Below are 22,578 nucleotides of genomic sequence, written 5' to 3'. Positions count from 1 at the left end.
ACGCAATTAGAATAAAGCCCCACTCATACGCCGCTTGTTCCGCTTTTATGGCAGTTTTCAGGCATCACGCGGCATTCTATTCAATGAGTTCCGCTTTACAGCATTTTTCGCTTTACAGTGGGGGTCTGGAACGTAACCCGCCATATGAGTGGGGCCCTACTGTATACACCACTTTGGTCTAAAGAACACAAATCTGCCCATGGAAATAAATGTTTGCTGTTACCAGAACACACATCTGCCATATAGGGAGAAGATAACCTACATCTAGTAATGAAGTAATGCATGGGGAGTCCCATATATTCCTATACAGGTCCATTTACACCCTATGTTAGTGCATTATGTGCTGCATATCTGTGTGGGTTTGGGAATGTGTGTTTGTATCTTTTTGGCACTCATATTCTCTGGATTGAGGCCAACATTTTTGCTAATCCAGTGGTTTTCAGACCTTCTACTTTAAGGGAATTATTTCCATGATAACTTGTATGCCCTGAAACTCCTGTTGTGTTGCAGCAGATTTGGGGCCACATTCCAGTTTGGCAGTCAGTTCACTATGAAAGACTGGTCCAAATCTGTTAGGCACCAGGCATCATCAGAATGAAATCTGAAAACCACTGCATCAGCAGTATCAACACGTCAACTGCATTCTGCACCTTACAGTGTTGTTTTTGCCATCCATATAATAAGTTCATGAGCAGAGGAAATATTTTAATGCTATTCACAGTCTTTTGAAATTAAAAAGAAAATATACAGCTTAAGTCAACCGAATTTCCCTTCATTGTTTCAATCCGTTTCTGTTTGTATCAAAGTATTATACAAGTTGAAGTCTTTCATACTGAACAATTAGGGAGAAATAAAGAAAGAGAAATATGTCCATGCAATAGAGACTCTTTTGCCAGAATAACTCTGTTTGGAAGGAGAAATTATGTTGGCAGTTACTCATAGTATAGATTGTCTGGTGAGTAGCTGAGATTGCTTACTGTTTTGAACAAACGTTTGAAAACAATTAAAACTGAGCAACAAAACCCTGAAAACTCTGTTTTCCGTATTAAAAAAATTAAAAATTAGAATATTAGAATATTGTCAGACAAAAAACCTATTCTATTTTCCCTCCAGAAAGAGCTATCTTTGACTGCATATTGGTTGGGGTACATTTAAATAATTGTTTTAATAAAATACATCTTTAGGTCAGAGGTTAGGGATGTCATCAGTAGTAGGTCAGAACGTTCCACTTGCTATTGCATCCGCTTCAGATAATCAGTGGTTCATGGCGGTCCAACTCCGATAAGCAATTGCATACAGTATTGATTTCATTCTTCCAATACATATATAAACAAGAGAACTGGTAGACAAAAGACAAAAAGGAGAAAAAAAATGTCTTGCATACAACCAAGTGTGAAGGTGTTCATCAGTTTATAAAGGTCCATGCAAGTTTTTAGTTAAGTTCAGGAAAAGTAGCATAGGCGATGACAGCTGTTTTGCCCCTCCCCCTTTATTCCTTTTCAGAATGATAGAATGACATATGACACTTTTATACCTCAGTCCAAAGGGAAATGCTGAGTCAGTCTCACTGCAGATCCCATGAAACAATAAGTTAGTTTCAGAGTGAGCTTATGTCCTTGAAATGCTGGAGATCAGAGATCCAATGGGTTCTTTTTAAACAAGATGGAAATTATTTAAGCCTCCTAGTTCTTTGTAAACATCCACATAAAATGCCTTGGGAAAGTTCATGTATATTGCATTTTATTTCCAGTTATCTGTCTATGCAAGTTTCTACTTGGATGAAGTTCCTAGAGGTAACTGTAGCTCAGACACTCCGTGGTGCCCTCTCGAACTCATGGGTCCTCCTGTTCCTCCCTTTCTTGTTCTCTTGTAGATGCTTCCACTTGTTTGTATTCACTTGGGCATTGGCGGGCCTTTGCCGGCGTTGTTTGCGGTCCCTTTTCCACACCTGCTCACAGAACTCATCCATTGTATTAAGGTTGGGGTGGTTGATGAGCTGCATGAAGTCCCTATACCAGACTTTCTGGCTTGGGGTCATGCTGTTAGATGTTTCTTTGCTCTTGGAAATATCACCCTCTTCCTCTTTGTGAAGCAGCTCTTCAAGGTGTTCTGTATCTATGATCTCCAAGGTCACCTTGAGGAGAGTTTGCATAAAGCCGTGCTCTACAGCATGACAGAAATAAACGCCCGAGTCCTTCCGCTGTAAGCTCCGCAGCAACAGACCTTGGTCTGTCCGGATTAAGCGATCATCTACTTTGATCTGTCATGGAAAAAAAGAAAGTGGTCACTGTTTCAACAGTTTTCTCCTGTTCCCTTACAGAACCTCAACACTGTGTGACACTAGCATGTGTGACACCACCCTGGAGGCTTGGATTTGACACTACACTATTCTTAGCCATGAAGCCCACTGAATAAGACTTTATGTCAGCCTCACCTACCTCGGTGAGATGCTTTGAGACAAAAATGAAATGCTACTCTGATCTTTTTAGAGAGGATTGGGGATGAATGCTAAATACTAAATACTAAATTATCAGATGTGATAAATACCATGCTCCCTGATACCATTCACCATTCTCTGAACTTGTTATACAACTCTATAAGGCAGCCAAGTATATTATGAGCATGCCCACCCTGAAACTAAGGGCCAGCCAATATTCCTACTCAGCCCTTTAAAAAGGTGACTAGTACAACCCACACTGCTTTAGGGAGGGAGGGAGGATGCTGCAATTGTTGGAATGTATGAAGTTCAACTCCAACTTGGTGGGTTGAGGCTGCATGGGGTTAATAAGGGTAGCTAGAGAGCTAGACCCCTTGCTGGTTGAGGCTATACCTATCCCTTCCATCCTTCCATCTCTTCCCTTCCTGCTAGGCTGATAAGCAACAGGATGTTTGATCTCAGTTCCTTCCCGCCTCTCTCTGTGTTCTCTTTCTCTCGAGAGGGGAGCAGACATCTTCTCTTTGTCTCTCCTCTCAACCAGGATGAGGGCGAGTACTGGGACCAGTGCTCATTGCTCCAGCATAGCTAGTTAGCTAGATATAGAACTCTTTCCTATCAATCATGTACTTCCAGAATAAAGTAGTTGTTTCTTATTTTAAAGCTTAAAGTCTCTGTCTGACTAATTTGCAGGGAGGGTAGAATCTTAGCAGAGATTCAAACACACACACACACAGCTCGCTCAATGCTCCCCATTCCACAGCGCTACACAACTTTGCTACGCATCTCAATAGAGAGAAATTCCGACAGCCATGAGAGGAAGTCCTAGTTGGGGGCAAAGCTGACGTAAACAGCAGCCAGCTACCAGCCCTCTGCCATTAGGCTATTGAGACCACGTGGTCCCCCAGCTTCACCCCTCACTTGGGGAGTAAATCTCCCAAGACTCCTTTACAGAAGGGTGTGTGTGGAGGCAAACAGGCCAGCACCTAAGATCGGGAATAGTTTTTTCAAATGGCCACAAAGGGATCTATGGGAATTAGGGCTCGCATATGCACTTTGCTGCTCTCTTGAATGCTAAACCGGAGTTTAGGAGTTATGGGGTAGCACTTGGTGTCCTTTGGTCCTAGGACTCTGAGTATAGCCCCCTTTCCCATTGTCAAAGGCAGAAACAAAAGTGCTTCCTAGCTAACGACGTCTGTGGCAATGGTACCTGGAAGCAAGGCATTTTGGGAGGCAAGATGTACTGTGGTACCTGCCTGCCACCTTCTATTCCTTTGTCAAAGAGCATCTCCAGCTGAGTAGTGGTGTACATAAATTTTATTGCATGGGTTGTGTGTATATGTATTATGCTTGTGTGTGTTGCATTTATTCAATTTATATCCCTCCCTTCTTCCCAGTAGGAGCCAAGGGTGGCACAGAAACACACTTAGGCTGCAATCCTATGTACACTTACTTGGGAGTAAATCCCATTGAGCCCGATGAAACATGGGTGAAAATGTGAAGGATTGCACCATTCAGCAACCTTATTTATCCACATGGCTTGAGCCTGACATGGCAGGACTCGTAGGGCTAATTGATTCTTTCCACTCTTACAAAAGAAAAAAAAGCTCCAATAATGAGCTTTTGGAAGCACGATGTTACAAAACATCTTGTTGTGGTCCTGGAGAGAAACTTGTCACCTGAATAAAATATCTCCATTGGATTCTTCATGCAAAGTGCCACTGAAATGTCCTATAAAGTTCCTGTTCTGTCTCTCTCTCCTCCCAGCCCTCAGTTCAGGTGAAGCTATCTAGCCAGCAGGGGAAAGCTCATTCTGTTACAAATGAGGTGCTGAAGTGGCCTTGTAGACTAGTAGGATGTCTACATTCCTACTAATCCTCTTGAGCCCTCAGGGAAAAATGAAAAGTATAACCATGTTATTATTATATAGGTAATTGTGCAAGGGGAGGAGCAGGGCACACAGAACTCATCATTTAACAATTTCTGTATATGTAATGGCCAGGAAGGTTTTTTATTTCCATGGGGATTACTTTAGATGTTAAGTGCCTTATTAAGAAATACAGGGGTTTTGTTGTTACTGCTACAAGATACAAAGATGGCCCCTATTTAGGTTATGATAAAAGCACTGCTTTGGGCTCGTCAAGTGAAGATCACCATGGAAGCAAAAAGCAAAAAGACCAACACGAATGTTAAGAGCAGCTGTATTGCTTTTATACTGTTTTTATATTGTATTATTGTATTTTATTATATTGTGTTTTAATGATTTTGTACGTCGCCTAGAGTGGCCACTGGCCAGACAGGCGACACAGAAATTAAATTTATTATTTATCATTATTATTATATAAGAGCTTGCTTTAAGAGTTGGTTTAGTACAGTGGCTGAGCACAGTGGGACCAAGAGCCCATGCAAATCTATTTACCTCATAAAGGCGGGAAAGTCTGGCCATCTAAACATCTTTAAACTGGCACCTTATGAAGCAAACATTAGGTTTTGGAGGAGGTGTACAGGCTGCCACCTCCTAAAAGCCCCAGTAGTGACTTGTAAGACCACCAGGTTTGGAGATGGCCATTTCTTAGATGTTTAAATACCCAACCCTCCTGTTAGCTTAAAAAAAAATGTGAGGCTGCATGTGTGTAAAATTATGCATAGTGTGGATAAAGTGGATATATTATCTCATAGTACCAGAACCCCGGGCCATTCAATGAAGATGAATGGTGGGAGATTCAGGACAGACTAAAGGAAATACTTTCTCACACAGCACATGGTTCAAACTACGGAATTTGCTCCCACATGATGTGGTGATGGATGTCAAGTTGGATGTGGCTTTAAAAGAGAATTGGGCAAATTCATGGAGGATAAGGCTGCAAATGGCTACTAATCATGATGGCTACATATCATGTCCAGTATCAGAGGCAGTATGCCTCTAAATATCAGTTGCTTGGGATCGTGGGAAGGAGACAGCCATTGGGCTTCTGTGCTTCTTGTGGGCTTCCTACACGCCTCTGGTTGGCCTTTGGTCTGATACAGCTTCTTATGTTCCATTCTTTGCCCCCTTGCCCTAATTAATTAATTAATTAATTAATTAATATATATCCTGCCCTTCCTCCCAGTAGGAGCCCAGGGCAGCATAAATGGAATAAAGACGCAAAACAGAATCTTTGGATGTAAGGGCCACAATATTCATAGCCAATATGGACCTCAACTCACATGTGGACATCGTTATCTTCAGGAAACAGCTGGGAGAGACTGCTTCCCTTTGAATGATACCATCTGGTCTCAGTGTGCCAGATAAACCAGACTGCTGATCTATTCCTTTCACCTGTCTGCTCCACTCCACTCCACCCTTGCTGACCAGCATATAATTGGCTAAAGCTTCCAGGGCCCAAGGGCAGCTCCCATCTTACATCCTGTTAAGCCAGCAATGAATGGTACGTTGGGAAACTAACACTTCACCCTCCAGGTGGCTCTGGGTGCTCACCAGAGTAGCCCATTTTACCTCCCTCCCTGCAGCCAGTTTCTGCCAGTTGTCAACCAATAAGCCAAATCACTCTTTTTTTTTTGGAGGGGGGAGAGAACAATCCCCATTTGCTGATTTGGCGAAGCACTCCAAAATGTCCTACACAGGCCAGAATGGGTCACTGGCTAATCCCATACTACTGTATTAAGATAGATGGGCCAGTTATGTGAATCTGAAAAGGTTGGGAAAGGGAATGCTGCCATCTTATACCTTCCCCATAACTGCTGGGTATCCATATCATATCTTCCTCCATATCTTCACTCTGGCCAAAGGGGACTGGGACAAAACTGCCCCCAGGGCAAAGCTGAAGAAACGATGCTTTGAGATAAATATATCAGCTCAGGCTCTTTGAATAATAGTTCTCCCTGATGCAGTAAATCTGTGTCTTGACCATACCAGTTCAGGCTGAAGATGGGGCCTCACATAACTGAATGCTGCTAATTTTGAAAATGCCCTGCAGCATGCCAGGGAGAAAGCTACGCTATAACCTTCCTCCCTGACGTATCATCTAATTTTCCATATGGATGATTTGGTGGTGCGAGCCCCCCTCCTACAGCCTGAAGTAGTACAGACAAGTCACAAATTTCTGGCCTTCTTGAGGAATGGGCCTGAGAGACTGAGCATGAACCAGTAAGCCCTGGGTTGAAATCTAAAGAACCCATACCTCTTCCTTTCGGTCATCGTTTTGCTTCTGGAATTGCCAGTAGACCAGAGCACGTTGAGATTTTGGACTACACTCTAGGAAAGTGCTGCTGTTCTCTACTCCATAGATAATCTTCTCTTCAAGCCCGTGTCCACTTGGATTATCTGCAGGGAATGATGAAGGCAAAACAAGGACATGTAAACGTTACTAGAAGAACTGTGCGCCTTTGGAAGGGAGCAAGTAGAGGGAAGTGTGCAATTGTCAGCAAAGTACCCGGTTTGGGTTGCCCGTTTTGAAAAGGAATCCATCCAAATCAAGCTGAAGCAAATGAACGTTGGATGGACTGTATTGCGTTGTCTGCATTAAGTTTCATAAAGGAACGTTATAACAGGCTGACAAAGCACCTGAACTTGGGAGATGCAAGTAATGCTACTGGGTGCCACTGCCAACATTTGGGGGCAAATCCCAAATCTGTTCCGACTCTTAAGAAACAGCATCCCTGGCTGAAATCTCCTGCTGGAATGTGAGGTTCCTTCACTAGGTCTAAATGCAGTTAGTTTGCAGTTATAGTAAAAGCTGTTAGTGGCGCCAACCAGGGTTCTTCTCACAACCCAAATGTCAGGAGCTGCCCTGTGTGGTGAGTCAATGAACTGGAGGTGGCAGCAGTATTGTCAGTGAAGTACCTTCACGCCCTGGATTGACTCCACCCACTCAGGCTAGCCAGGAAGGAGTATAAAGGGATTCCTGATGTAGCTGAGACTTGCTTGGACAACAGTCTACTGATGTATCCCTGTATTTGGGGAAGGAGGGTAGCTCGGTGGTAAAAACATCTGCTTTACATGCAGAAGGTCCTAGGTTCAATCCCTGGTATCTATCTCCATGTAGGGCTGAGAGAGGCACCCATCTGAAACCCTGGAGAGTCACTGCCAGTCAGTGTAGACAATACTGTACTAGATGGTCTGACTCAGTATAAGGCTGCTTCCTATTCTTGGTCATTCTTTAGTCCTGACTTGCTCTTTGACGCTGACTGCTGGCTTATCATGGGACTTCTGGTTCAAGCTCACTTCAGACTACTACCTATGGTTCAGCCTTTAACACCAGGACCTTCCAGAATTTGTGCCCCACAAGGAAAAGAGGAACGAGTGTATGATCCCCATAGTGTGTACCAAATTGTTTAACTATGGCTAAACGGTCAGGAATGCCTGCACTAGTCCTAGACATACTCTTTTCTTATATGGGAGTCAAATCTACAAACAAAACAAAAGCCTACCTACTTGGGCATTAATTACTTACTACGTGACAAATATTCCAAACAGAGTTATTAATTCATTGAAGATTTCCGCTCACTGTATCCTTTAGGTTCAGGGCAATTATTTTAATGGGCTTTAAAGTGGGAGAAAAAGTTTTCAAGAAGCAGGGTTTGGGTGTTGTGTCAGAAGATCTAATTATGTCTCAAGAGGTCTATGATCATGATACTTTAACAGAAAGCCATAAAATGTAAGGCCTTCAAAAATACTAAAGTGTGTTTGGATTATTTGGCACTAAAGTGTGTTGCAGCAGCTGTTCATGACCAGAAACCTTGTTTTTGTGGAAATCATATTCAATTAATCATTTCCTCTTGTAAGCCATGTAATTTATGGAAACATAACAAGGCTAATAAACCAGACTTTACAGTTGGGTGGGAAAAAAAGGAAGTGAAATAAATTGCTTCCTTTTTGTAACAACATTGTTTTCAAGTTATCCATCAATTTGCTGGAAATGTTGGATTGCCTTTGGATTTATATGGCAGTTGCTTCTACTCCAGAACCACAAAGGAATTAAGGTATAAGATTTCAGACTCCATTTTAACTCTTTTTTTTGTTACAAATTTAAATGGCAATGTTTCAATAACTATGGGAGAATATACACAAGAAAGGGTAAGTGAACAAAATAACATTGGGCTAGAGACCTAAAGGTACCTTTCCACACATGGAAGGCATCTTCCAGTGGCAGAAAGCCTCTTTTACTCCATGTGTTAGATGCTCTTCCGCTCGTGCAAGAGGTTGCCCAAGAAGCTGCACAATTTCTTCCATAAGCCAAAGCATGAAAACTGCTAGAGAACCTGCCTATAATAGCACTCCTGTGCAAGGACTGCAAAACAGTGCTAGCGGTTGTTTTCTCTCTGCTCATGGCTCTTAGGATGTTAGTCCTTCAGGTGCCACAGATCCAAGCACTATGCAGAATTAGGCATGTCTAAGTCCATTTAAAGACCCTCCGTGGCGCAGAGTGGTAAGCGGCGGTAACGCAGCCGAAGTTCTGCTCACGGCTGGAGTTCGATTCCAACGAAAGGAGGAAGTCAAATCTCCAGTAAAAGGGGTCAAGGTCCACTCAGCTTTCCATCCATCCGTGGTTGGTAAAATGAGTACCGGCATATGCTGGGGGGTAAAGAAAGACCGGGGAAGGAACTGGCAATCCCACCCCATATATACGGTCTGCCTAGTAAACGTCGCAAGACGTCACCCTAAGAGTCGGAAACACTACAAGTGCAGGGACACCTTTACTTTTTAAGTCCATTTAAATCCATGGGATTAAGCATGCCTAACACTGGCTGTAACAATTTCATTGTGGCTTAGGTCTTCATTTGAGCAGAACCCATTTGTCAGACAAGAGTTAGTGAAAATAAAATGGCTAGTTTTTACAGTGTCACAGAACTCTGCTTTTTGTGCTACAACAGACAAATTCCTAAGAGTGTTTAGATATCATGAGGATTCTTTTGTTAAGGGGGGTGTCTTTTTTTTTGTGGCGTTTGTCTGAGGTTCAGAATCTTTACAGAAACCTCATTTTTGTTCTAGAAATGCTGCCCTGGGCTCCTACTGGGAGAAAGGGTGGGATATAAATTTAATTAATTAATTAAACAAACAAACAAATGAAGAATATATTACTCAAATCCTCATGCAGTGCAATCCATTGTCATGTTGACTTAACTGACTTCTTGTGGGCTATGTACTACTAATCTGGCAAACAAAAACCTGTCTGTTAAATTGCCAGTGCCCAAAAGAAAACAACAAGCAGGCCAACTGCTCTTATGGTGACCCTGGAATTGTACATTTTACCTTAAGGGCGTTCAGCCACCAAAGCCCAAGTGGGGGCGAATGAAAGGAAGTCTTGCCAACCAGTGTGTAGAAACAAAACATCAAATCATCAACAGACACTAAGTCAATAAGAAATGAATTGCTCAGATTGGCTTCTTTCTGGATTGTGATTGCTTCTTTCCCAGCAAGTAAGTGGAATGCTCCATAGTACATGAGTGAGCAGTACAACTTTCCGCCTTCTAAATTGATCTATTTGTGCCGTTTGCAGTGAAGAGGGAGGGGCAATTAAAAGCAGAAAAGTAGTGGATGGAAGAGGGTGCTGAACGTTAACTTGACATTTTGCCCTAATCGTTCTTCTTACAACTGAAGCTTTTGAGATCAGTTTGTGAACTTGGATTCCTGCATTAAGCAGGAGGTTGGACTTGATGGCTTTGTAGGACCCTTCCAGCTCTACTCTTCTGTGACTCTGATTCTAAGAAACAAGAAAAATGAGCCCTCAGTAGAGGCATTTTTTGGCCAAAATGCTTTGGGCATATATTGTATACGTAAAGAACCCATCCTTCTTTCTGGCAGTTTTGAGAAACAGTTTTGTCATTGACGGATGGGGCCCAAGACAAAAGTGGGCAGAACAACACATGTACAACAGGCTAGTTTCTAGGCACACTCTCGTATGCCTCTCACTATCCAGGCATGCAAGAGACATTCTCAGAGTTCAAGAACACATTCTAGCCCGGCAAAAACACGCAAGGAGGTGCAGAGGAGGGCGGTTAAGTGGTATGACTCAGAAGGGCATGTACCTTGGGGAGTGTCCCAGGGGCCACATAGAGAGGCCGGCAGAGCTGCATTTGGCCACTAGGCCTGAAGTTCTCCACACCTGAGTCATGGTTCCTCTACCTCACTTTCTCTTCCCCCTTTTAATATTTTCATTTCCTTTGATCTTCCAGTCAATGTCTGAATGTCATGAGTGCAAGAGAAAAACTGTGAAAGGACTTTGTGGCATTTTCCCCAGGCTGTTCTACTATGACAAAAGCCAGCTATTAATAATATACAGTAGGATAAGATTTGATTGCTTTCGGCCAGTGGCCAGTGGCAACTCTCCAGAGGGAAACAGTTAAGAAATATATTCCTGAAAATTCTATTTCAGACTATAATTACTTGAAAATTAAAACTTAGCAACAATTCATAGTATAATAGCCAGATATACCGATGGGTTCATCAGATTAAAGAAATCATCCCAGCGATAAACTTCCAAGTCTATAGCTTTTGCTTGGATTCTCAAGGCTGCCAAGGCATGAAGGGAAAGGGTCACATAAGTGTTTCTATCAGACAGCAGATTGCTTATATTTTTTTATGCAACAGAACTTGATTATAACTGGTCTAAAACAGCACAGAGAAATTCTGAGTGCAGTTTAGAGCAGAATAGCATATCATGCGGAAGATACTGCAGAAGCTCCTCAAATACAAATTCCGTGCACCAAAGGATCCAGTGGCGTCTGCCAATGATCATGGAGGTTGGCACTATTTGAAAGCGAAGGCTTGTCTGAACTTGGGGAAGGTAACAGTAGCTAGGTAAGAGACTCTATTGTGATCATTTTTTAGATTTCCTGCGTCAGATGGAAAAAACTGAGTGTAAAGCAATAGAATGTTTGGATCAAATATCCAGGCTTGAAATTGAATATTAGTTTGGGAGGGGACCTGAATGTCTGTTGGGCTGTGATAGAGCAGGAGTAACTTATTTGGTGACCCAGCCTTTACAGTTTTGGAACATACCATAAGGCTGTTTTGATAGCCGTCTGTCTGCAATACTTTTCATTTGCTTCATTATGTACAGGGCTTGGACTGCAGGGAGCCCAATCTCTGCCCATATCAGGCTGCTGGAGCACCAGGAGGCAAAGGTAAAAGCTTTTAAAAATTGTATTATTATTATAAGAAATGAGTTTGGCAAGGTTTCCCCTTTTTGCAGCCTGGGCATTATCCCAACCCCATATTTCTGCTTCAGAAAGAATTTGATTTACCACTCGGCTTTAGAAAAGTTTTGCAGGAGCAAAGAAAGTCATTCTTAGCGTGGTCAAATAATTTCAGCATCACTCGCTCTCAACTTTAGGCAATGATTCCACGGCGAGTTTGCTTTTGGGGGAGACAAAGTGGAAGGGGTTGGAGGAAATGGGATAAAAAGTTAATAAAAAAGTATTGCAGGCATGAAGAGGCAAGTTGCCTGACTCCTCACTGGATACATTATTGTTGTTACTAGATTTATATCTCGCCTATCCTCCAAAAAACAGCCTGACATGTAACCCGTATGCAATAAAAGAAGAAATGTGTATTTGTTGCACAAACACCCCTCCAAAATGCCCTGATGCAGAAAGGTCTTATGAACATCTTCTTCAAACATCGCTGCTTTCTATTGCCTGTACATGAAGGATCATTCTAGAGTCAGGCATTGTGATTAGCATAAAACCAGCAATGACTGTATCTCTCCAGTAGAGGGCAGTGCTGTATAAGTGTTCTTTGAGATCAAACAATGAATTTTTCAGTCCTGTATTGGAATGTGAATAATTGGCAAACTAGTTTATATCCCATCCTGTGTCTGGACTGGAAACTTTCAACCAATAACCATATAAATAATAATATTATTTAACTGCTCAACTATATGCAAAATGAGAGGAGACGAGCACCTAGCAACTAACTAAAGTGATCAAATGTGGAACCAAAACCAATGTTTTTTTTAAAAAAACTAACTTACAACATTTAGGCTGCAATGCTACATACTGATGTTTGGGGGAGTAGTCGTGCATAACATTATGCTGCAAGTAATTTTATGTGCCTAACAGCTGGTTTTTGAGGGGCCATATTGCTTGGAGGGTGATGGACCAGTGCATTTCTTCCCCCACAGAGGAATGCATGATTGCAGCATCTTATAGAAGGCTGGCACCAATGATGCACATACCATGCAAAGCTTCCTTATATGCCAAATCAAGCCACTGGTCCATGTAGCCCAAAATTGTGCACCCTCCATATGGCAGCAGCTCTCCAATGTATCATGCAGATATCTTTCCCACCCTTAACTGGAGTTGCCTGGAGGTTATATTCTGCATGTAAAGGATATACTCTGCTGTGGAGCTTTGACACTTGCTAGTTTTCCATCATGTGCAGATGTTGCCCAAAAAGTTCCACCTTTGACTCATCTGTCCATAGAATGTTGTTTGCCAAAAAGCACCTGGACGATTGTTAAGAGTTCTGGAACAATGGATGAAACTTTTTGGGCAACATGTGCCCCATTATGTCTGCAAAAACCAAACACTGCATTCCACATGAAGAACCTCATACCAACTGTCAAGCATGGTGGTGCCAGTGTCATGGTTTGGGGATGTTTTGCCGTATCAGGACCTGGATGACTTGCCATCATTGAAGGAACCATGAATTCTGCTTTATATCAGAGAATTCTACAGGAGAATGTCAGGCCATCCGTCAGCTGAAGCTGAAGTGTGGCTGGGTCATGCAGCAAGGCAATGATCCGAAACACACAAGCAAGTCTACATCAGAATGGTTGAGGAACAAGAAATTTAAAGTTTTGGAATGGTCTAGTCAAAATCCAGACCTAAACCCCACTGAGATGTTATGGCAGGACCTGAAAGGAGCAGTTCATGCTTGAAAACCCACAAATGTCACTGAGTTAAAGTGGTGCTTCATGGAAGAGTGGACCGAAATTCCACCACAGAGCTGTGAGAGACTGATCAAGTATGACAGGAAGTGTTCGGTTGCAGTCATTGCTGCTAAAGGTGACGTAACCAGGTTTTGAGTCTAAGGGGGCAATTACTTTTTTCACATGGGGGCATTGGGTATTGCTTAACTTTCATTAATAAATAAATGAAATAAGTATCAAAATGTTGTGTTATTTGTTCACTCAGATTCCCTTTTCCCTAATATTAGGTTTAGTTCAAGATCTGATAACATCCAGTGCCAAAAATATGCAACCATGCAGAAAATCAGACAGGGGACAAATACTTTTTCACAGCACTGTAGGACTAATTTTTAGTCAGTGCAATCAACATAATAAACTGTGTAGAAAATGTTTCCTCGTCACAGGCTGAATATGAGCCTAACCCCACAATGGAGAAATCAGACAGCTCCAAAGCATATAGAATGTCTTGAGCTGTTAGGACAGAATTTTGGCCTTGTGAACGAAATACACAAGACACTTAGGAAGCTTGTTTATACTTCAATCATGAAAATGGAAATCGACTGCCTTCAAGTTGACCCCGACTTATAGCGATCCTATGAATAAGGTTTTCATGGTAAGCGGTATTCAGAGGGGGGATACCACTGCCTTCCTCTGAGGCTGAGAGGCAGCGACTGGCCCAAGGTCACACAGTGAACTTCATGGCTATGTGGGGATTCGGACCCTGGTCTCCCAGGTCGTAGTCCAACAACTTAAGGTGAACAGAGGTGAAAAATTCTAGCTTTCTGGGCGTGATACTCTGGTTATATTACTTTAAGAAAGTACAAGATTATGTATCATCAGTCTCTTAAGTAAGAGTAATGAACTAGCAAGAAAGATTATTTATTTATTATTTGATTTATATCCTGCCCTTCCTCCCAGCAGGAGCCCAGGGCGGCTATTTCAAAAAAGCAAATGCACATACCCAGTCATACGCACGTTTACTTAGAAACAAGTTCCACTGAATTCAGTGGGGCATAATCCCAGATGTATATAGAATTGCAGCTGCTGAATTTAGTAGATTTACTCCTAAGTAAACATACACATTTATCTGAGAGAACTAGGGATGTGGGAGAAAATCATTTCATACATTTTAATACAAACCCTTCCAATTAGCATTCACCAACCCAAAATGCATACAAAATGCATATATTAGGGGCAAGTGTGCAAAAATGTGTATATTAGTAAAAGTAACATGCAAAAATGAATTATATTAGGAAAATGGTTAGCATAAATTAGGAGAAATGTGCACTGGGCAAAGTACTAGCACTTACAGCACCATCTTAAATATGTCTACTCAGAAGCACCTTCCTCATATTCAATAGGATTTATTAGATTGCAGCTTAGGCTACTTGGGAGTAAGCCCTTTTGAACTCAGTGGGGACTTGTAAGTAAGCATACTTAGGACCAGGCCAGTATGGTTATTTTCCTATAGGTAAGGGGGAATAGATTAGCCAATGCTCCGATTCCAAATCTGACCCTTGTCAAGATGGTTTGTCTTTATGTAATGATCTATAACTTACCATGATGCTGTAGGTCAGAGCAGTGAGTAAGAGGGTCACCATTTCGGATATCCTGCCGTCTAGTGCGTCTAAAGGGAACATAATAGAAAAAACGGGCACATTTAAATTGCATTCAATCACTGAATGTTTTAAAAAAAGAGGAATATTTTAGAAGGGTTTGTTTATGGTCCAAGAGCCACCTGACCCCACAGAAATTTAGCTGCTGAAGGTTTTCCTAGCCTAAAGAGAATTGTTGGGAAAGTTTCACCTGCTCAATTTCTCTGTCGGGGAAAGCCAAAAGAACAAGCTGACATTAGCAGTGTTATGACCTAATAGTATGCCAAAGATATGGGAGCTTGAAGGACGTGACTCGTTACTTTGTGAACAACATTATAAACCATTTTATGTCAATGTCTCTGCACTCTGAAGTCAATAATTCCAACTCAAGCAAGCATATATTGCATTGTTCTCGCAATGGGCAAGGCCTCTAGGGTGGTATTGATTACAACTAAATTAAGAGTCTGGGTTGCAAGCAATTGGATCAATAACAGTTCAACATGAGCACAAGGTAGCTACAGCTTTCTTAAATATATAGAGTGCATCTTAAATTCCACATCTTCCATGAGAAAGTGAGATCAGCCAAGCTTTATTCTCTAACAGAGAATTATTGGGACTTTTCCAAAACTACAATTCAAAGCATGATGGTTATGCTGGCATAAAACTGATATATATTTGAGGTATAGATATGCCCTCAGAATGGTGATGCACTACAATGAAGTACCAATGAACTTAAGAATGAGTAGAGTAAGAATTAAGTAAACCTTGCTTGGTTAAAAAAAAATGGCTAAAATCTACAACAAAACTTCCCACAAAGTAGGGTGAATTATATGTGTTGGTTAGAACATTACAGTTGGGTTCAAAGTCTAAGTTAGTGGTTTGAACCACTATCAAAATATAATTACACTCCACAGCAATATAGCTTTAAGCATCACTATACCTTCCACTGGATCTCACTTTGCTTTAATAACAAACACCTTGTGTCATTTTTTAAAAAAATGTATATTGTAGAAAACAAAACCGTTTGAACTAATTGGTTTTCTGCTAAGATTGCTACTGTTGTGTTTGCTTTGCCTGTTTCCTTTGTATCAAAACAGCAGTGGCACAAACTCCTGGTTCAATCCATGAAAAGGGGATGTTTTAGAGTAGAAGAAAAGAACAGGGCAAACAAAGATGTCTTTAAGAGGCCGAACACTTCGCTTGGAGAAGAAAAGAATCACAGAAGGAATGAGAAGTCAGGCAAGAGGTGGGGCTGGGGGTGGAGGAAGAAAAGAGGATTAGGTGGCTGAACAATGATGGAATTTTAAATCCTGAAATCACATAAGCAGAAGTCAAAGAGCCAAAAGGAAACCTCACAGTTTATAGCCTCGTCTAGCCTCTGTTTTATTCAGTGATATTTCTTTGGATTTCGCATTGCCAAAGTCTAAAAAATTATTCCCCAATCATAAAGGTCCAAAATACATTTGTTAAAAATGTAGTATGGTAGCACCAATAGATCACCCCCTAAATATGCGGAAAGCCTACAGTGATTAGCAAATCTCACAATCTAAAACCTCTTTAGGGGAAATAATTGTTACCAACAAACAGGCTCTATTCCCTAGGATGTGAATTCTAATAAAAGGATGTCTCACAACTTGTGAATACATTCTGGCCCATCCCGTTTTGGATTTTCTGTTTCTTTTTTTGGTGTAAGAATGTCCAAAATAGGGTCATTTTCAAGTAAACCTGCATTGGGCTACATGCCTAGATAATGGCCATGTGTCAATCTGAGAGTCCCTAGTATTTCAGTGACTGAACCTCCATCAAAGTGAGGCAATTGATAATTTGTCTTAAGTACCAAGCAAGGCTTCATTGGGAATGTCTGTGACATCACAGGCTTGAGAACGGGGTGGGGTGGGGATGGAAAGCTGCAGCAGTGTGGGGAGATGCTACTTTTCATTCATGCTTATTGTCCTGGAACGATTAAAGAAACAAAAACTGCATGCAGGTAAGAATCAGACAATCACATTATTGGTCTTTAGATGAGCTTACAACATGCAGTGAAAGACACTTCCTTGCTGACCTTTATTATTAATTTTTTAAAATTCTTTTTTAATTTACACTTTATTTTTATTGGGGTGTCTGCCAGCCATTTCAAGAAGCAGCAAGCTGAAATCACTTGCAGGAACTGACGTATTACTTGTTAATTTCCACAATCTTTGTTTTACTTAGTCTAGTATAAGCATTTATTTTACCAGTCCATGAAAAATTAATGATGCCTCAGGGTCTATCACAGTGGTCCTCAAACTTTTTTGGTTCGCAGCGCACTGTAAAACATATAAAAATTTTCTGGTGCGCTTCGTGTACAAAATTAAAAATATATTAATATATTTTAAACTATGAATAAAAATAAACTATAGAAAACTATTACTTACCCTATACAAATGGGTTTCTTCTCATTTTTAAAATATACTTTCATAATATTTGAGGCACACCTAGCCACCTCTTAGGGCGCACCAGTGTGCCTGGGCGCACCGTTTGAGAATCACTGGTCTATCATATTGAAAATATAAAGGCCAGCAACTAAAGGGCTACTTTAGTATTTTATTTTGTACAACATGAAATAGAAGAGTATTTCAAAAAGAGCGTAGTTATAGAGTCATGCTGATAATAATTTTTTCACTATTTTTTTAAGGTTTAAGCCTAATTCATGGATAAGTTCATCAGTGGCTATTAGTTATGATAGCTAAATGGAACCTCCATACACAGGAGAATTTTATCCCTGAATACTAGATCCTGGGAATGAATGCACTGAGCAGGGGGTTGGACTCAATGGCCTTACAGGCCCTTTCCAACTCTATTATTTTATGATTCTATAAGTCAGTCACCATCATGTCCTGTTTATGAGCTTTCAGAGGCATCCGGCTGGCTGCTGCTGGACACCAAATGTTGGACTAGTTGGGACCTCAAGGCAACTCCTATATTTATATATTCAATATAAGCTGTGTTCAGGCATTGATCTGAGCACAGGAAGGCTTTATCTGTGGAAGGGGGGAGAGACGTGCATGCAAAATGTACTCATTTTCCTCAGGTGTGTGGGCTCCTTTTCAGACTGTTGTGTGTTTAGGTCTGAAGAGGGTGAAACCTGTCAGTGTTCGGGAATCGTGTTTAGACAAGGCTCCTAGATGTTCAACAGAACATGCTTCAGACCTTTGCACTAAACATGTGACGATCTGAAGTGGAACCTGCACACCCAGGCACATTGAGTGTGGGGCTTGCATGCACACCCCTGACTGTCCACAGATAAAGTCTTCTTCTGCTCAGGTGAACACTTGAACATGGCTACAGTTTAAGTACTTGTGGACAGTGGGTTGGAGCAGTGGCACTCACCTTACTGCCAGTTGCCCTCATTGATGCTGCATACTGGGACAGAGGGGAAAGGGCGAAGCAGGGGCAAAGTGGAAAGAGCCCTGGATTGGCTCCAGCGTGTGTTTGCACCATGCCACCAACTTGCCCCTCCCCTCTCCATTGCGGAATGGAACAGTGATGCGGGCAACTGGCAGTCAGGTGAGCCCCCTTGCCCCATCCCACCGCCTACTACTGCTTGAAACAATCGCTTAAAGAAACAGGTGAGGTCATTTCAGGAGAGGGGGATCAGATATTCAAATCCATCCTTACCTCTTGGCAGTAGGGAAGTAACGAGAGCAAGAAGAGCCATCCCAGGCGCAATACGGGTCCCTAGCAAGGCAGCATTCAGCACATGCTTTACCATACACATCGCAGCGATGCAAAGGAAGCTGTGAAACGCCAACCGCTGAGCCAATGTACAGCTGTTGCTATTTGGGGGTGGGGAGAAGAGAGAAATGGTAAGTAGATGGGTTTCACTCCAAAGGCCCTTATGCAATATACACTCCAGTATCTACCAGGCTCTGGCCCTTATGATATGCAGCACAAAGCGGAGGCTCTAAATGCAGACTCGTCATTATCCCCATTGGACGTTATAATGACAGAAAAAGAAACAGGGCCACGTGAGGAATTCAATGCTATACAGGTTTTTGTGGCAAAAGTTATTACTCAGCTCCTGTATGGTGCACAAGTCTGTGCCTATGACAATATCTTCCAGCAGCTAATCTGTATGAATTCTGATGCAAACTGACCTGATCCGCTCCTCCCAGACTAATGTGTGGATTGTAACATAATTACCCTTGAATTTTGCAGCACAGTCCCGGTTCAAAAAGCATGCCAAAAATTCCTCAAAAGTGCGTATTTTAGCATAAAATACATCTAGAAATGCATTCACTGAGATAAAATTATTTCAATCTCTATTTTGTGATCAAATATGTAATTAAATCTATTAAAATATTATTTTCATGCATTTTTAAAAGTAAGTTGCAGATAAACATGAAAACATGATAGAATGGACTTATGAATGAATTTATGCAAAATTTATACTAATCAGAAATGGGCTGATCCATTCATCTCTAAAAGGAATTTATGCATTTCCCCCATAGGGAAATTCCTAATTTCTAGCTGTAGCCAAAGAGCTGCAAGGTCCCCTTTTGGACATTACAACATGCCACTGAACGTGGGAATGCGAATTCATTTACATACCAGCTTCCTACTCAATGTTGTAATAATCTACGTCTGCTTATCTGTCCATTCATCCTTCCATGTCACATTCCTGTACACATTCTCCAGTCTCTCAAATTAAGATGCTTTCTGTAGAGTGGTGGAACAAGCCACCCTTTCTTCTACCAGAACCGTTCAGAGGTTTAAACAGCAGCACAGGGTTGCTTGCAAAAGGGCTTTCATCCCATGCTGCTCCAGAGGTTCAAATTGGAGGTTCAAAGAACAGCGTTGGGGTGCTTCAAAACGGCTTTCAAACTACCAATGCTGTGTTTTGAAGTCCCAACAATTGAGGCTTTAAAAAACCACAGCATCATCTGACATCAGAGTGATGTCAGGTGAGTGACAGGTGGGTGGCCTGCCTACTTGTCAAATTTGGCCCAGCAAGGGTGGGGATAATGTCCTACCCCAGTCTTACAGGATCAGGATGCCTAAGTGCCAAGTGCTTTATAAACTTTATTTATTCTGAAGGTTAACCAACAAGATTCATCTGCAAGCCACTTGATCAAATAGGAAATTGTGGAGGAAAACACATTGGCTCCACTCCAGAGGTCTGCAAATGCTCCAGTGCTTACATAGAGCGTCTGCAGGCACAGGTTCCTCTATTGACTTCAGTAGGGAGGGAAGCAGCTGTGTTTCAGCCAAGGGATGAGCTTTGGGAAGCTGACTTGATTGTAATCTTTTGCTCTGCATGGGCTGTAAAGTTCATCATGTCATTCTATGAAAATTCCCAATTTCACAGAATATACAGAACAATGCACTTATTAGATAAAGCTGGGAGTGTTCAAGAATCAGGAATCAACATGCTCTCAAAAACACCTTTAATTCAAGGATGCAATCAATGCCAAAAGCTTGTCATAGTGTATCACATATATGTATTGTCTTTTTCCCCTCCCTTCACTTGAGGCTACACTCGCACTTTATAGGCTTCACTTTGCATGAATAACTTAAGCTCTCTTAGCTGGAGAGAACATTAATGTTGTAAATTTGTTTTCTAAGGGATCAGGGAGAATTGTAATCTCTCCTGAATACATAAAGAGGCCTTTGATTGAGAAGTTGTGCTTAAATGCATGGTTCATTATACAATGTAATCGGCTCCTTTAAAAAGAATGTACTTGTAAAAATAAACAAAAGCAGAGCATTCTGGTACCATATATATATATATATATAAATCTTGACAGCTTTGTTTTGAAAATAGTTTTCTCTATAATAGTACATTCTTTTAAACCTCACTCCCCCCTTGTTGTTTTAGGTGATAAACTGTGTGAGGGAAGTGGCCCCAAACACAATATTTCATGTCAAACACATTCATTTTGGGCAAGATTCCAATATGCAAGTGGGGTTCTCAGTTGGACTGAACTGTAGAGATGGATTTATCCTCTCCCCACCCAAAACTGTATTGGTGACCAATAGGATATATGTTTCAATTTCCTTTAAAAAAAAAAGTCAAAACATTCACATCCGAAGGATTTGTTATAAATTTAGAAAAGTTACATAAATAAAACACAGGCTTGTATATTTGCATCTTGCCTCAAGATATTAAAAAAAAACATAAAAAGGTTTCCAAGGACTTACGAAAGACTTTCTCATGAATTTCATTGTAACTTAATGTGACAATTTTAGCCACCATTTTTCTAGTTGTAAGAAGCTTCCATACCAAAGTGGCCCTGATTTATACAGTCTTTGAACAGGCCCTGCACAATGGCCTCTGGTTTCAAAAAAAGAGAGGGGGGAAGCCTAACTCCTTTTAGTAACTGCACATTGTAGGAACTGCCTTACACAAAACCAGACCCACAATCCTGGGTTTCAGTTTCTCCTAACCCTACCTGGAGATACTGCGGATTTAACCTGGGACCTTCTGCATGTACAGCTGAGCTGCACCTTTTCCCATAGCCTTTGTTAAATAAAGCTGAATTTTAACACAGTACTGTCTGATATGGAAAAGAACACGTGCCACAGTAAGCATCTTTAGAGACAGGTAGCATAGTCTTCCCACCGTTTCGGAAGGTATCACTGGATGAGTGCTTCTTGCACCGCAGGGCATTCTGGTGCTATTTAACATCTACATGAAGCCATTGGGACCGGTCATTAGGAGATTTGATGATTCGTACGCTGATGATCCCTAACTCTATTTCTCTGCAACATCTGAATTGGGAATGGCTAAGGCGGCCCTGGACTGGTTTTGGATGCACTGGTGGGCTGGATGAGAGCTAATAAACTGAGTCTGAATCCTGGCAAGACAGAAGGCCTGGAAGAGTGGTTCCTAGGTCCAGTAACTTGCCTTCCCTGGATGGGATTGTACTCTTCCTAAAAGAGCAGGTGCATAGTTTGGGGATGCTGCTGGATCCAGCTCTGTCAGTGGATGTGCAGGTGTCCTCAGTGGCTAGGAGTACCTTTTATCAACTTTGGTTGGTAAGATGGCTATAGCCATTCCTGGATCTGGATAGCTTGACCATAGTTGATCAAGCATTGGTAACCTCATGGTTGGATTAATGCACTGTACTCTACAGGGGGCTACACTTGAAGTTGGTCCAAAGGCTGCAACTGCTGCAGAATGTGGTGGCTGGGTTGTTGGTGGGGGCAAACTACCACTGGCATATAACACCTTGGTTGAGGGATTTACACTGGCTACCAGTCTGCTACAGGGCCAAATTCAATGTGTTGGTACTATATATAAGGTTCTATACATCTCATGATCAGGTGACTTTAGAGATTGCCTCATCCCTTATATACCCAGTAGATCCTGTGGTTTGTGGGAGCTTCTCGTGTTCTGTGAAACAGCATTCCTGTTGAGGTATGACAGGTGCCCACTATCTGCACTTTCTGGAAACAAGTGAAAACATTTTTGTTTCATTGGACTTTCCTAGCTGGACGAACGGGTTTCTGCCATGGGTGTCAATTTTGTATGAGTAAAGCCTCAAGATGTAATACTTATGTTCTCACAATATTCTCTGACTCTTATGTTCCTTTACCAGAATTGCTCCTCCAGTTCTTCCCTGAAGTGCCCCTCACAATCTTTGAGTGAGAGTCA

The 22,578-nt window shown here is 41.7% G+C and overlaps 1 protein-coding gene across 1 annotated transcript in view; it reads right to left on the bottom strand.

Annotated features, from left to right (window-relative positions):
* Nucleotides 1-731: 731 nt before the first annotated feature.
* The window catches only part of SEMA3A (semaphorin 3A), a 332,620-nt gene continuing 310,773 nt past the window's right edge, over nucleotides 732-22,578 (bottom strand). The window contains exons 15-18 of the mRNA XM_061582314.1: nucleotides 18,600-18,757; nucleotides 14,907-14,974; nucleotides 6,616-6,758; nucleotides 732-2,260 (exon numbers count right to left, since the gene is read on the bottom strand). Coding sequence (XP_061438298.1) covers nucleotides 1,805-2,260; nucleotides 6,616-6,758; nucleotides 14,907-14,974; nucleotides 18,600-18,757 — 825 coding nt within the window. The 3' untranslated portion in view covers nucleotides 732-1,804. The remainder of the gene's footprint in view (nucleotides 2,261-6,615; nucleotides 6,759-14,906; nucleotides 14,975-18,599; nucleotides 18,758-22,578) is intronic.

Source organism: Rhineura floridana, chromosome 8 (assembly GCF_030035675.1).
Source record: "Rhineura floridana isolate rRhiFlo1 chromosome 8, rRhiFlo1.hap2, whole genome shotgun sequence".
NCBI lineage: Eukaryota > Metazoa > Chordata > Lepidosauria > Squamata > Rhineuridae > Rhineura > Rhineura floridana.
Note: the sequence above shows the minus strand (reverse complement) of the source record. Positions and strands in the feature narration are given on the sequence as shown.